Raw genomic sequence first — 13,783 nt, forward strand, 5'->3', positions numbered from 1 at the left:
AGAAATATATGGCAAGCACCTTTTAAATATTTCATCTCTCTTGCTCTTTGCTGGTTCTTAAAATTTTAACTTGGATAACTCTAAAAACTCACAGGCTAAAATAACCATTATGATAATGACAATCCTAACCCCTGAGAGCAACACAACTGAACGTGAACTGTCATGTTACATAACCAACCACTTTCCTTTTCACGGAATTATGTGCATAACAAAGCCATATTTTTTATTATATGTAATCACTGGACACTGGGGCAGACAGACATACAAAGGAGGACAAGTACAGATTCCACCTGGAAAAGGACCGACAACCCAACTTCCTGCACTCGGACTTTAACTGAAGAGACTTTTGGGAAGAGACGGTACAGATAGTGCATTATCAAGCTTTTGGATACTTCCAATTTTCTAGTTAGTTTAGGGTCTGTGGCCAGAGCTCTTTGTTCTCTCTCATTCTCTCCAAAACAAAAACAAAAAGGAACAAAGGCAAACAACCATGAATGTCCCCCAAACTTAATGTGTGATATTACATATAATCAGTTTAGCATTTTCACAAAAATAGTATTTGAATAAAAACTAACATTCAAATGTCTTCGTTGTTGTTATGAAAGTTGCTCAAAAAAGAAGCAAAAACCAGTTGTCAGAGGGTGGGGGCAAATAGAGAGTGGTATTGAGAGGTGCATGCATGTCCAAGAGAGGAAGACTCAGATACCAGCTCAGATACATTTTTGACAAAAAAAAAATACAGAATAAATTACCCTTTCACCACATCAAAGGAAGCCTTAGTTCTGTCTATGATTAAGAGATTAGAGTTCAAATATAATCAGAATAATCCCTAGAGTTCTGGAGGTATGAATTTAATATCTAATTCTGCCATTAATACATGTGAATCTGGACATATTTCAGATTCAGTTCAGTTCAGTTGCTCAGTCGTGTCTGACCCCAGTCATGTTTGACTCTCTGCAGCATGCCAGGCCTCCCTGTCCATCGCCAACTCCCGGAGTTTACTCAAACTCATGTCCACTGAGTTGGTGATGCCATCCAACTATCTCATCCTCTGTTGTCCAATTCTCCTCCTGTCTTCAATCTTTTCCAGCATCAGGGTTTTTCAAATGAATCAGTTCTTCACATCAGGTGGCCAAAGTATTGGAGCTTCAGCTTCAGCATCAGTCCTTCCAATGAATATTCAGGACTGATTTCCTTTAGGATGGATTGGTTGGCTCTCCTTGCAGTTTAAGGGACTCTCAAGAGTCTTCAACACCACAGTTCAAAAGCATCAATTCTTCAGCACTCAGCTTTCTTTACAGTCCAACTCTCACATCCATACATGACTACTGGAAAAACTATAGCTTTGACTAGATGGGCCTTTGTTCACAAAGTAATGCCTCTGCTTTTTAATATGCTGTCTAGGTTGGTCATAGCTTTTCTTCCAAGGAGCAAGCATCTTTTAATGTCATGGCTGCAGTCACCATCTGGAGTGATTCTTGAGCCCCCCAAAAATAAAGTCTCTCGCTGTTTCCCCATCTATTTCCCATGAAGTTATGGGACCAGATGCCATGATCTTAAGTTTTCTGAATGTTGAGTTTTAAGCCAACTTTTTCCCTCTCCTCTTTCATTTTCATCAAGAGGCTCTTTAGTTCTTCTCCACTTTCTGCCATAAGGGTGGTGTCATCTGCATATCTGAGGTTATTGATATTTCTCCCGGCAATCTTGATTTCAGCTTATGCTTCATCCCCAGCATTTCTCATGATGTACTCTGCATAGATGTTAAATAAGCAGGGTGACAATATAGGCCTTGACGTACTCCTTTCCCTATTTGGAACCAGTGTGCTGTTCCATGTTCAGTTCTAACTGTTGCTTCCTGACCTGCTCAAATTCTACTGTTAATATATGTGAATCTGGACATATTTCAGCTTATGTGAGCCTAATGGCTTTATTTATAAAACATAACTGTCATTTTTCCTTAAACTTTCCATATGAAGAAGGAAGAATATCAAGTAGGTATTAGGGAGGAGACAGAAAGTTTGAAAGATAAAAAGGCTTAGTATTAAATATATATAAACACAGCTTTAACAATTTTACTTTTGTGTTTTGTTAATCAAAATATAACCATGTGCAATATAGACAGTTAGCCAAAAGATAAAATAAAAACTCATGAATGGAAAAATCATGGCAAAAAGGAATGGTGTAGGACTTCCCTGGTAGCGCAGTGGATAGGAATGAATCTACCTGTCACTGTGGGGGACAGAGTTTGATCCAGGAAGATCTCACATGCCACGGAGTGACTGGGCCCACGTGCCACAACTACGAGCCTGCGCTCCAGAGACTGTGAGCCCCAACTACTGAGTCCACAAGCTACAACTACTGCAGCCAGTGCACTCTAGAGCCTATGCTCCATGACAAGAGAAACTATTGCAATGAGAAGCCCGAGAAAAACAACAAAGAGTAGCCCCAACTCGCTGCAACTTGAGAAAGCCTGCAACACAGCAATGAAGACCCAGTGCAGCCATTAATAAAAATATATAATTTTTTTAAGTACTTTAAAAGAAAAATAAAAGGAACAGTGTAAAGCTTATAATCCATTTAAATAAAGATTAAAGACTAAGGGAACTGTCGATATAGAAAAGAATGTTTTGTTAACCTCACTGAGGTAAAATAACATAATTAATAAAAATTCAGAGGGATAGAGAAGAGAGGCTGGAGCAAGTGTGTATGGGTTCACATAAACTTCCTTATTGGCTGCACATCATAGATACTATAAAAACTGAAATATGATTATAAATGATAATTCCAATCTATTATAGTTATTCAGATTTTTTAAACTTCGGACAGATTTATTAATAGATAGTATAGTAAAGAACTATTTATTTGAAATTCAGAAATTCCTCAGTTTTACCCAGGCTTCCTAAATGAGATTAAATACTGCATTTTTAAAGAAAGCATTTTTGATTCAATTTTTCTAAAATTATATAAACCTAGGCAGATGAAAAAAATATCTACAGTGATATTCACCAAATGATAATGATGGTTATTTCTGAGTGATATGATAGATACAGGATACTTTTTAAAAAATGTCCTTCTGTATAACTTTTTGTATTGATGGATTATAAAAATAATGGGTATGCATCATTTCACTCAAAGTTTTTTAATAAAAAACCCACATCCATTATGTATATGAGTTTGTTATACACAATATATATTCTAAAGGGTGTTCAAAATTTATAACCTTAAGTGTCCCCCTGTGCCTGGCAAAGTAATAAAGCCAGTCTTTCCTTCTCCTCCTAACAGAAAAACAAACAAACAAACAGAACCACACTGATGATGGGGGTCCAGCCCCAGAGACTTAAATTTAATTGATCGTGGTACAGTCTGGGAGTTTTCAAAGGTCCCCAGGTGACTTATGCACAGCCAAGGTTGAGAAGTACTGTATGCTAGCCTTTTTGACCTTTTCCAGCTTTCTCTGTATCCCTTGAGGCTTTTCCTCCAGTTCTTCATACTCACTTTATCCCCAGGGAATAAAAGAGATGATAAATGGATGACACATCCATAGTACCACTACACAGAATACACAAAATCTCTGTCCAGAGAGAACAAGGACATCTAGTATTCACACACCTAAGTTTTGCAGCACAGTCAAATCTAAGAATATAAAGCTTTTTGTGAGAACAAAGCAGACAGGCCCTTCCCATAATAACTTTAGGAGTCACATACTCCTGGGAACACTGAATGGTGATTAAAACCCAGTTGCATAGAATTCAGGTAGCTGAGAGGGCAGTGGAAATAGAATTAATTTCTAGTTTCAGACTAGAACAGACTTTTAAAAGGCTTTGTAGTCATTCTCCTACCTCTCTCTGCTGTTGGTTCAAATTATGTGAATTTCTCTGGCAGAGGGCAATCGTCTCTACCATGGTCTCTTCAACATCCTTCAATGAGGGATCCTCTTTGGTATCTAGAGTCAGAAAAATTGTTAACATCACTCAAGGGTATAATACTGATAATCTCAAAGCTTCTGTAAAAAATGAAACATTTTTTTCTCTGCATATTTTTAGGTTTAAATGATATAATCATATATAAGACCTGATACTGAGGTTTAGTAGATTAAAAAGCAGATAATCATTTGCAACAGCTTTCTATGTAAATGTGTGACATTCCTAGGACATAGAAAGCACATGATATTAATACTTAGCACTGTAATGTACTTTAGCTATGGAAAAATCCCCAATTATTTGTTTGTGGATTTGTTAGTAGAAATATCTTTTACAGGTCTCCCTCTATTTCTTTAATGTACATGTTTCTTCAAGATACTATTTCAGGCACTTTTCTCTTCATTTCTTTTTCAATAACTTCAGCTACTCTTCTGGTTTTACCTCTTATGTCCTTGCTGATAATCTTCAAATATACACCGCCAGCCCTTGTTCCTTTCATAATCTGCAGGCTGAATTCTCACCAGGCTCCAGTCACCCATTTCTACATGGGGATCCTGCAGTCTCTTTGAACTTTCGTATGTGCAAAACCTAGCCCAGTTCTCTCACTTCAAATATGCTCCAACCCCTTACATTTCCAAACTAACAGAATCATGACCTTTAAGTCAACCAGTTTATAAATCTTCATCATCTTTAATGTTTTCATCTATACATTCAAATAAATAGTTTATTTTGTTAATTCCATATCCATGCTCTCATATATCCACGGCTTTTACCTGATGGAGCCTTTCATCACCTTGTTTGCACTATAGCTTAATTTTTGACTTCCAAATCTCGGCTTCCTCATTCCCTTTTATATTGCCACTACAGTTCTCTTATGGTTTCCCTGGTGGCTCAGTGGTAAAGAATTCGCCTGCCAATGCAGGAGACATGGGTTTGACTGGAGATTAGGAAGAGCCCTCGGACAAAGAAATGGCAACCCACTCCAGTATTCTTGCCTGGGAAATCCCAGAGGAGGTTGCTGAAGAATCAGACATGACTGAGTGGCTAAACAACAGTAGTTCTCTTAAGCACAAGTCCAAACATGAGTCTCATACATCAAAAACTAACTTTTACCAATAGAGCGTCAATAAACCTCTGCTCCTAAGTAAGCACCGTGACCGTCCTGGGGCATCGTCCCACCAGATTATTTCCCAAGGTCACTGGTCAGGCACTTTCATGTTCATGTTCTCTTCAACCCAGAAGCGCCTTTCCTTGCTTCTGTCTGTCAAATTCCTACTCATTATTCCAGTCATGATTACTTCCAAGGTTGCATCTTCCACAAAAGAAACGCAGTTACAGATAGTTCCCCAATTGTGCACAAGCCTTTGTCACTCTTACTGCATCTCTACTACAGTATTTGACTCTACCTGCTTTGGAAGTGTTTTTTTTTAACATATCTGTCTCCTTCAAGCGAGTTAGCTCTTTGGATGAGGACGATGTTTTAGCCATCTGTGTGTAACCCACAGGAACTAGCTCACTGTTGTGCAATTACCAAATCCTCCAAAATTCTTAAGCACACCGTCAAAACTGGAAGGCAGCTATGCTTACTACTACACCACCAATGCACACCGTCAAAATTGAATCTGACAGTAGATGGTAGTTATGAGACTATTACTGAGAAATTTATCCTCGTTGGAATTCAAAGAACTGGCTTCCCTAGACATATCACCTGCAAATCACTGTAGTGATTTAGGGAAACATTCTTATTTTTCCCATAATCTTTCATGTAGTATCTGCAAAAATTATTTTCATAACAGAAAATTGAAAAAGAAAAATACTATAAATGCAACCAATCTAGCAGTCAAATTGAACACTTACTGACAGCACAAAAACCGCAACTAAATGCTTAGTTGAACTACATAAAGACAAGTCAACTGTTTGTGGAAGTTCTAAGACTCTATGGGGAATTAGGGTAAAGGTGTTTAGAGGACTGTGTGGGCCAAGGAATTCAAGAAATGTGTTAGTGAGTTAAAAAGCTAAAACAATCTAAAGATCACCTATCCAGTGATTCTCTGAACTCTGGGAGGACTGTTTTGAAAATGTTAAGGAATAGGAAAATGAATAATCCAATTCAAAAGTGAGCAAAAGATCTGGACAGACATTTTGCCAGAGAAGATATAGAAAATGGGCAATTAAGTACAAGAAAAAAATGCTCAACATCACCAATCATTACACAAATGCAAATCAAAACCACAAGAGAGATGCTATCTCATACCCAATAGGGTGGCTACTACCAAGAAAACAGAAAATAACAAACGTTAGTTAATATGTGGAGAACTTGAAACTCTTGTGCATTGCTGGTGAGAGTGTAAAATGATATTGCCATTATGGAAAATGGCATGGTGTTTCCTCAAAAAATTAAAAACAGAACCACCATTTAGCTTAGCAATCCATATATCCAGCAATATATATCCAGAATAAGGGAAAGCAAGGACTCAAAGAGATGTCTGTATACTCATGTTCACAGCAGCACTGATCACAACAGTCAAAAGGGAGAGGCAATCCAAGCGCCCGTTGATAGATGAATGGGAAAACAAAAGCAGCACATACATAAAACAAGAGCATTATTCAGCCTTAGAAATGAGTGAACGTCTGCATGTGCTACAACATAGACAAATCTTGAAGACATTATGCTAAGTGTAATAAGCTAGACACAAAAGGACAATTACTACTTGATTCTACTTATATGAGATACCTAACCCAGAGTAATCAAATTCATCAAGTCAGAAAGCAGAATGGTGGTTACCAGGGGCTGAGTGGGGAGGAGGGAATAAGGAGTAACTGATGGGCACAGAATTTCAATTTGGCAAGGTGAAAAGGTTCTAGAGATGGATGCCGGTGATGACTGTACAACAGTGTGAATGTACTTATTGCCAATGAACTGTACACTTAAAAATGGCTAAAACAGTGAATTTTATGTGGCACTTACTTTACCACACTTTTACAAAACAAGTAATTTTTTAGTATCAAGGAATATAATAAAAATTACATATCTATCTGTGACAGTCATTCAACATACTAAACTTCAAGTTTTACTGCTTTCTGCTAAAATCATGTAAGTTCAAAACAGAAACACTGGCTATTACTTACTAATTCGAAGCTCTGCTTTGTTGTTGTTCAGCACATTACAGTAATTTTTAAAATGTTAGTTATGTATCTCATTTATAATAACCAAAACATAAGAACAAAAGTATAGACAAAAATTAATTAATACCAGTGAAGAATATATCTAATTTTCTGTATAATGAAATGACATCTAGTACTGACAATTAGCATCACAAAAGCACAATGGTTTATATTACTTCCTATTATGAGCCTTGAAAACAAGTCAAAATTTGGATCAATGATAAACAGTAATATACAGATCAATGTAATTATTACTTAATAAATGTAGTTTTTCACTTAATACATTTTAAAACATGGGGTCCACAGAAAAAGAAATTGCAAATTACACTCAAGAACTTACTTTTATCTTGACGTATTATCTCTTGAAGTTTGCTTTGTAGTCTCTAGGAGGTAAAAGGAACATTTTATATTTCTAATCCACCAACACCTGAATTAACATATTTTAAAGGTAAAATCCAAGAAACAAGGTTTTTAAGAATGATCTCTGTCATTCAGAGGAGAATATCTGTGTATACAGAAAGCATAGCTAGTAGTACTGGAAGTGACCCAATATATCAAATATCACTTATCCTGCCCCACTTTTGCTTCTGTTGTACCACCACACAGTCATCATGGACACTCTTTAGGCACAGTAATGGGGATTAGGGTTAATCCATGCTTTGGAAGGGAATAAAATTCACACTCAATTATGAAAAAAAGGGATGGGTGCAAATAAAAAAGGACATGACAAATCTATCAAGACAGCATAGGGCACAGCCTTGGGTGTGACATCTTCTAGATACGCAGTTGTAGCATCCACTACTCCATTGAATTCTAGATCCTCAGACACTCTTAACTGATATTCCAAAGGCTTTTTAATATAGACTGAAGTTGACCTTAATGCATCCCTTCTACCCCAAATTTGCTTTCCTTGAGGTCTTTTATAGGCTAATGGTAAGCTAAAAATCAGAATCATTGTTAACTGCTCCCTCTCATTCACCCCATACCATATTCAAATGATCAATAAGTTCTTAAATCCACCTTCTCTTTTCACTTCACCAGAACCGTCACACCCACTCAAGCCCTCCTGATTCACTGCTGCAATAGCCTCGCAAGTGCTCTCTGCTTCCTCCTCCTCTGCATCCCACAGATCCTCCTACAGTCAACAGAGCAGTCTTTATGAAACAACATCACATCAGTTTCTTGTTTAAAAACCTTCAGTTCATCCTGGGTGAAAAGACAATCAGCCCTAATTCTTTAGCATGTCCTACAAAATCTTTCCAAATCTGGATCAAGTCTTTGTTTCCAGCCTGACCTGCCTATTTATACACTGATAGCTGAGCCCTAGTAAAGCTACTGGCTCATCTCCTAGCAGTTCGTACTCCTCTGTATTTTGCAAATGATCATCTTATTCCCTGAAAAGATCTCCCACTTCTCCATTTCCCATCTATGCCAAGAATACATTTACTTATCCTTTAAAATCGGGTTCATGGTATTATCAACAAATAAATTGCAAGGAAAATAAGAGATGAAAGAGTAACCTAGAGATTAAAAGGGGTTAAGAGCCTATACAAATTCTCTGTGGAATACTGTTCCTTGCCTGTTTCATAATTATATGGCTAGAAAAAAACTAGAAGCTAATGTGAACTATTTTTTAAAATATAAATCAGATCAGATCAGTCGTTCAGTCATGTCCGACTCTTTGCGACCCCATGAATCACAGCACGCCAGGCCTCCCTGTCCATCACCAATTCCCGGAGTTCACTCAGACTCACATCCACAGAGTCAGTGATGCCATCCAGCCATCTCATCCTCTGTCGTCCCCTTCTTATCCCTAATCTATTCCTAGCTAGATGACAATGTTTAAAAAATGGATATATAATCATACACATCAGGATGGCTATTACCAAGAAAATAAAAAATAACAAGTGTTGGTGAAGAGAAATTGAAACTTCGGTGCACTGCTGGTGAGAATGTAAAATGGTAATAGTGGCTATAGAAAAATGGTATGGCAGTTCTTTAAAAATTAAAAATAGAACTGCCATTTGATTCAGCAATCCCAGTTCTGGTGTATATTCAGCAATCCCACTGAAAGCAAGGACTCAAGAAGATATTAGTATACCCATGTTTATAGCAGCATTATTCACAACAATCAAAATGTGGAAGCAACCCAAGTGTCCACTGTTGAATGAATGGAAAAACAAAATGTAGTATATATAATGGAATATTATTAAGCCTTAAAAGATGAATGAAATTCTGACATGTGCTACAATATGAATAAATCTTGAAGACATTATGCTAACTGTAATAAGCTAGACACAAAAAGACAAATACTATTTGATTCCTTTTATGTGAGGTACCTAGTGATCAAATTCCCAGAGTCTGAAGTAGAATGGTGGTTGCCAGGGGCTAGCAGGCAGGGAAGAATAACTGGTCTAGTGAGTTTGGGAAGCTGAAAAAGAGATGGATGTGGCGAGGCTACATACCAATGTGAATATACTTAATGCCACTGAAACGGTAAATTTTATAACAATTAAAAGAAATTTTTTACAGAACTGATATAACACCAACTGCTGTCGGAACGTAGAGCAATCAGAACTCTCATACATTATTGGTGGAACATAAAATGCTACAGCCATTGTGGAAAGAGGTCTGCTGCTGCTGCTGCTAAGTCGCTTCAGTCGTGCCCGACTCTGTGCAACCCCAAAGACAGAAGCCCACCAGGCTCCCCCGTCCCTGGGATTCTCCAGGCAAGAACACTGGAGTGGTCTGCTAATTTCTTATAAAACTAAACCTCCACCTATCTTGTGAGGCACCAATTCCATTCCCCGGTATTGACCCCAGGGAAAGGAAAACATTTTTGCACAGAAGCAGTCATAGCAACTTTACTCATAATAGCAAAACACTAGAGATAGCTCAGGTGTCAATCAACAGGAGAATGGATAAACTGTGATATAGTCATACAATCAGATGCTACTCAACAATAATAGGAACTGATACATGTAATAACAGAGATAAATCTTAAAAACATTATGCCAAATGGAAGAAGAATTATACAAGAGTATCTATGGGATGATTCCATTAGTATGAATGAACAAAAAAGGCAAAACTAATCCACAGAGAAAAAAATTCAAATTGTTCTCTCTGAGGGGACAGAATTGGGAACTGACTGTGAAGGAACTTTCTGGGCTGAAGGTAATGTTCTCTTATCTTGCTAGGCACTGGAGTTAAACAAGTGCATGCATTGTTATGATTCATTAAATGGTACATTCAAAACTGGAGGATTTTGTTGGATGTAAATTTTACCTTAAAAAAATACAAAGATAGATTGACTCAAGTTAAAGACATGCATGATAAAAATATCTAGGGATAAAATGTACTGCTGTCTGCAACTTACTCTGAAACATAAGAAACTGACTGATGAAAACTTACACAATGTTTTACGTCAATTTTGTCTCAAGAAAAAAAAATAAATTGATAAATGGATAGAGGGCTAGACAGAAATATGACAAAGCAAACAGAGTAACATGTTACCTTTAGCATTATTAAGAAGGCACCATGAATATCTCCTTTCTTTTCTAATAGATAAGCAGTGACTTCACAAAGTTGATACTTCTGGGTAATCTAGCAAAGAAAAAAAGATAAAGTTTTTGTTGAAAAACCTTGTTTGTGGAGTCAAAATATCCTATTAAGGATGAAAAAGTTCCATGATAATAAATAATGAATTCATATGCTAAACAGTATATTACTGATGCTCTACAGCATAACATGCAAATATTTGTCTTTCTAGTCTTAGAGTGGCCTATTTGGGACTACAAGTGAACCAAAGTCATTCATTCTCTTTTCACTTATTTAAAAAGTTGTTATGCACCTGAATTATGCATATCCACTGAACAAAAAGTAACATGTACACATAAATAGTAATAATATACACCAGAAATTGCTAAGTGTAATTATTCATAAAATATTTAGAACAAAAAGACAATGAAAACACTATAAATTAGCTTGTGGGATCTTAATAAAAATTAATAAACCAGGAGTTTCTAATAAGTTAAAAAAGAAATATCAGTTAAGCCAAGAAAAAAGAAAATAAATACAGAAAAGAATGTCATAAAAAGAAACAACAGTGAGATTTAAAAAAATCCTACGTTAGTCTTTAAACTTTCTCAGGAGTCAGAAAAAAGAAAGGCACAAATAACATATTAACAGGTGAAGAGATCAAAGAGGGAAGATGTAATCATCTTAATAAATGCAGAACAAGTAATACGATGCAGCACCCGTTTCTGACAGAAATAAAAACAATACAAAACACTGTAACCCAAACTGGTAACTGAACTTTCTTAGTTTAATAAAAATCATCTATTAGAATCCTAAAATAAACACCATATTTAATATAAAATGTCAGACACATCCCCTTTTATTATTTATCTTTTTTAGTTCTACCAGTTTATTGCTACCAACCCATCTCCCTCCATCCTCATGCACACATGCTCAGTCATGAAACCCCATGGACTGCAGCCCGCCAGGCTTCTCTGTCCATGGACTTTTCCAGGCAAGAATACTGGAGTGGGTTGCCATTTCCTTCTCCAACTTTTTAAATCAGAAATAAGGAGAGAATGCATATTTTCACTGCTTCTGCTCGGTAATATCCCAGAGTTCCCAGACATCTGATGAGGGAATGAAAAAAAATACAAGATTGGAAAACAATGCACAAAAATTAACAGCACATACCAGCAATAATCGATCTTTTAAAAGTCATTTCAAAAAATTTCCTTTTAGAAATTTCATTTCCAATAAGCCCAAGTGGCCATGGAGGGAGTGGAGCCACCTCATGCCATGGCCCTGCATCTAGCCAGAGCGGAGAGCCACTGCAGGGATTAGCGTGCATGCCTGTACCTGGGAGGGAGCTGCAGCTGCCTGGACTTTGACCCTTTCTCCAGCCGTGTCAGTGTCTGTCACTGCCTGCACACAATTAAGTGCAAGCATCAGGAAAGACGGGAACCAGCCCAGGCCCTCAGCCTGCCTCTAACTAGGGAGGAGACTGCCATGGCTGATGCAACTGCACAGAGGTAAAAATGGATCCAGCTTATTAGTGTGGCTTCAGCCACTCTGGCCCTGACCCTGCCTCTACCCAATGTGTGCACACCAGGAAAAAAAGGGGCACAAATTGGATTTCCCTAGTAGTCCAGTGGTTAAGAATCCATCAGCCAATGCAGGGGACACAGATTGAATCCCTGGTCTGGAAAGATCCCACATGCTGCAAATCAACTAAGCCAGTGTGCCACAGCTAACTAATCCTGTGCTCTTCAGCCCACGAGCAGCAACTTCTGATCCTGTGTGCTACACCTACTAAAACCTGGGGACCTAGAGCTCGTGCTCTACAAGAAGAGAAGCCACTGCAATGAGAAGCTCATGTACCACAAGGAAGAACAGCCACAAGAGTAGCTTCTGCTCACTGCAACTCAAGAAAGCTCACACATAGCAATGAAGACTGAGCACAGCGTAAGTAAATAACAATTGCTAATTAAAAAAAAAAAAAAAAAAAGGTGGAACAATCTTAGAAGTGCAGTCCCAAGCCCTCAGGTCCCAGCCATACCCCGAACCATGGCGAATATCACCATCACACTGGGAAGAAACCCTGCTCCAGACCCTCAGGCCTTGGCATCACCCCTGACAGGGCAGTGACTCTAGCCCTGCAAGCCAGCAATACAGAGCTTGATAGCACAGAACAGGGAAGGACGCAGCCTACGCTCACTTTAAATTTAGCTCTTCCACCGATGCCACTGGGGACAAGCAGACTTCATAGGGATGCTCCCACATATGGACATGCCTTCAAGACTGGGAACTGTTTCACATAATCTCACAGAGAAAAACAAAGAACATCAAACAAGATATAAAAAAGAGGAATGTGTTTCAGATGAAAGAGAAAAATTCATTAAGGGGATGGGAAACAAAAAGTGATAAATAATTTACCTGAAAAGAGTTCAAAGCATTACTAATAAAATGCTATCTGAACATGGGAAAATAAGATGAACACAGTGATAACTGAAACAAAAAGAAAATAGAAAAGAGGATTATCAAAGCTGAAGAATACAAGAAGAATTTAAAATACAGAAGAAGGAGTTAACAGCAGAATGAAAAACAAGTTAAAACCGACACCAATAATATACAAAGAGCCATAACAGACTACTACAAACAACTATATACAAATAAAATGGACAACCTAGAAGGAACGGACAAATTCTTAGAAAGATATAACCTTTTAAGACTGAAAGAGAAAGAAAGAGATAATATGAACAGACTAACCACAAGTACCGAAACCAAAATTACAATTTAAAAACTCCCAACAAACTGAAGTCCAGGTACCGACTGCTCCACTGGTGAATTCTATCAAGCATTTCAGTTCAGTTGCTTAGTCATGTCTGACTCTTTGCGACCGCATGGACTGCAGCACACCAGGCTTCCGTGTCCATCACTAGCATCAGGACCTTACTCAAAGTCACGTCCATCGAGTCAGTGATGCCATCCAACCATCTCATCCTCTGTCGTCCCCTTCTCCTCCCACCTTCAATCTTTCCCAGCATCAGGGTCTTTTCCAATGAGTCAGTTCTTCGCATCAGGTGGCCAAAGGATTGGAATTTCAGCATCAGTGCTTCCAATGAATATTCAGGACTACTTCCTTTAGGATGGACTGGCTGGATCTCCTTGCAGTCCAAGGG

The 13,783-nt window shown here is 37.9% G+C and overlaps 1 protein-coding gene across 6 annotated transcripts in view; it reads right to left on the minus strand.

Moving 5' to 3' along the window:
• The window catches only part of VPS8 (VPS8 subunit of CORVET complex), a 291,024-nt gene that overhangs the window by 91,451 nt on the left and 185,790 nt on the right, over positions 1–13,783 (minus strand). For all 6 annotated transcript variants that reach the window (XM_024995281.2, XM_024995278.2, XM_024995290.2 and 3 more), the window contains 3 exons: positions 10,599–10,688; positions 7,426–7,468; positions 3,840–3,943 (listed from right to left, as the gene is read on the minus strand). In XM_024995281.2, the coding sequence (XP_024851049.1) occupies positions 3,840–3,943; positions 7,426–7,468; positions 10,599–10,688 (237 nt within the window). The remainder of the gene's footprint in view (positions 1–3,839; positions 3,944–7,425; positions 7,469–10,598; positions 10,689–13,783) is intronic.

The sequence above is a fragment of the Bos taurus genome, chromosome 1 (assembly GCF_002263795.3).
Source record: "Bos taurus isolate L1 Dominette 01449 registration number 42190680 breed Hereford chromosome 1, ARS-UCD2.0, whole genome shotgun sequence".
NCBI classification, from domain to species: Eukaryota; Metazoa; Chordata; class Mammalia; order Artiodactyla; family Bovidae; genus Bos; species Bos taurus.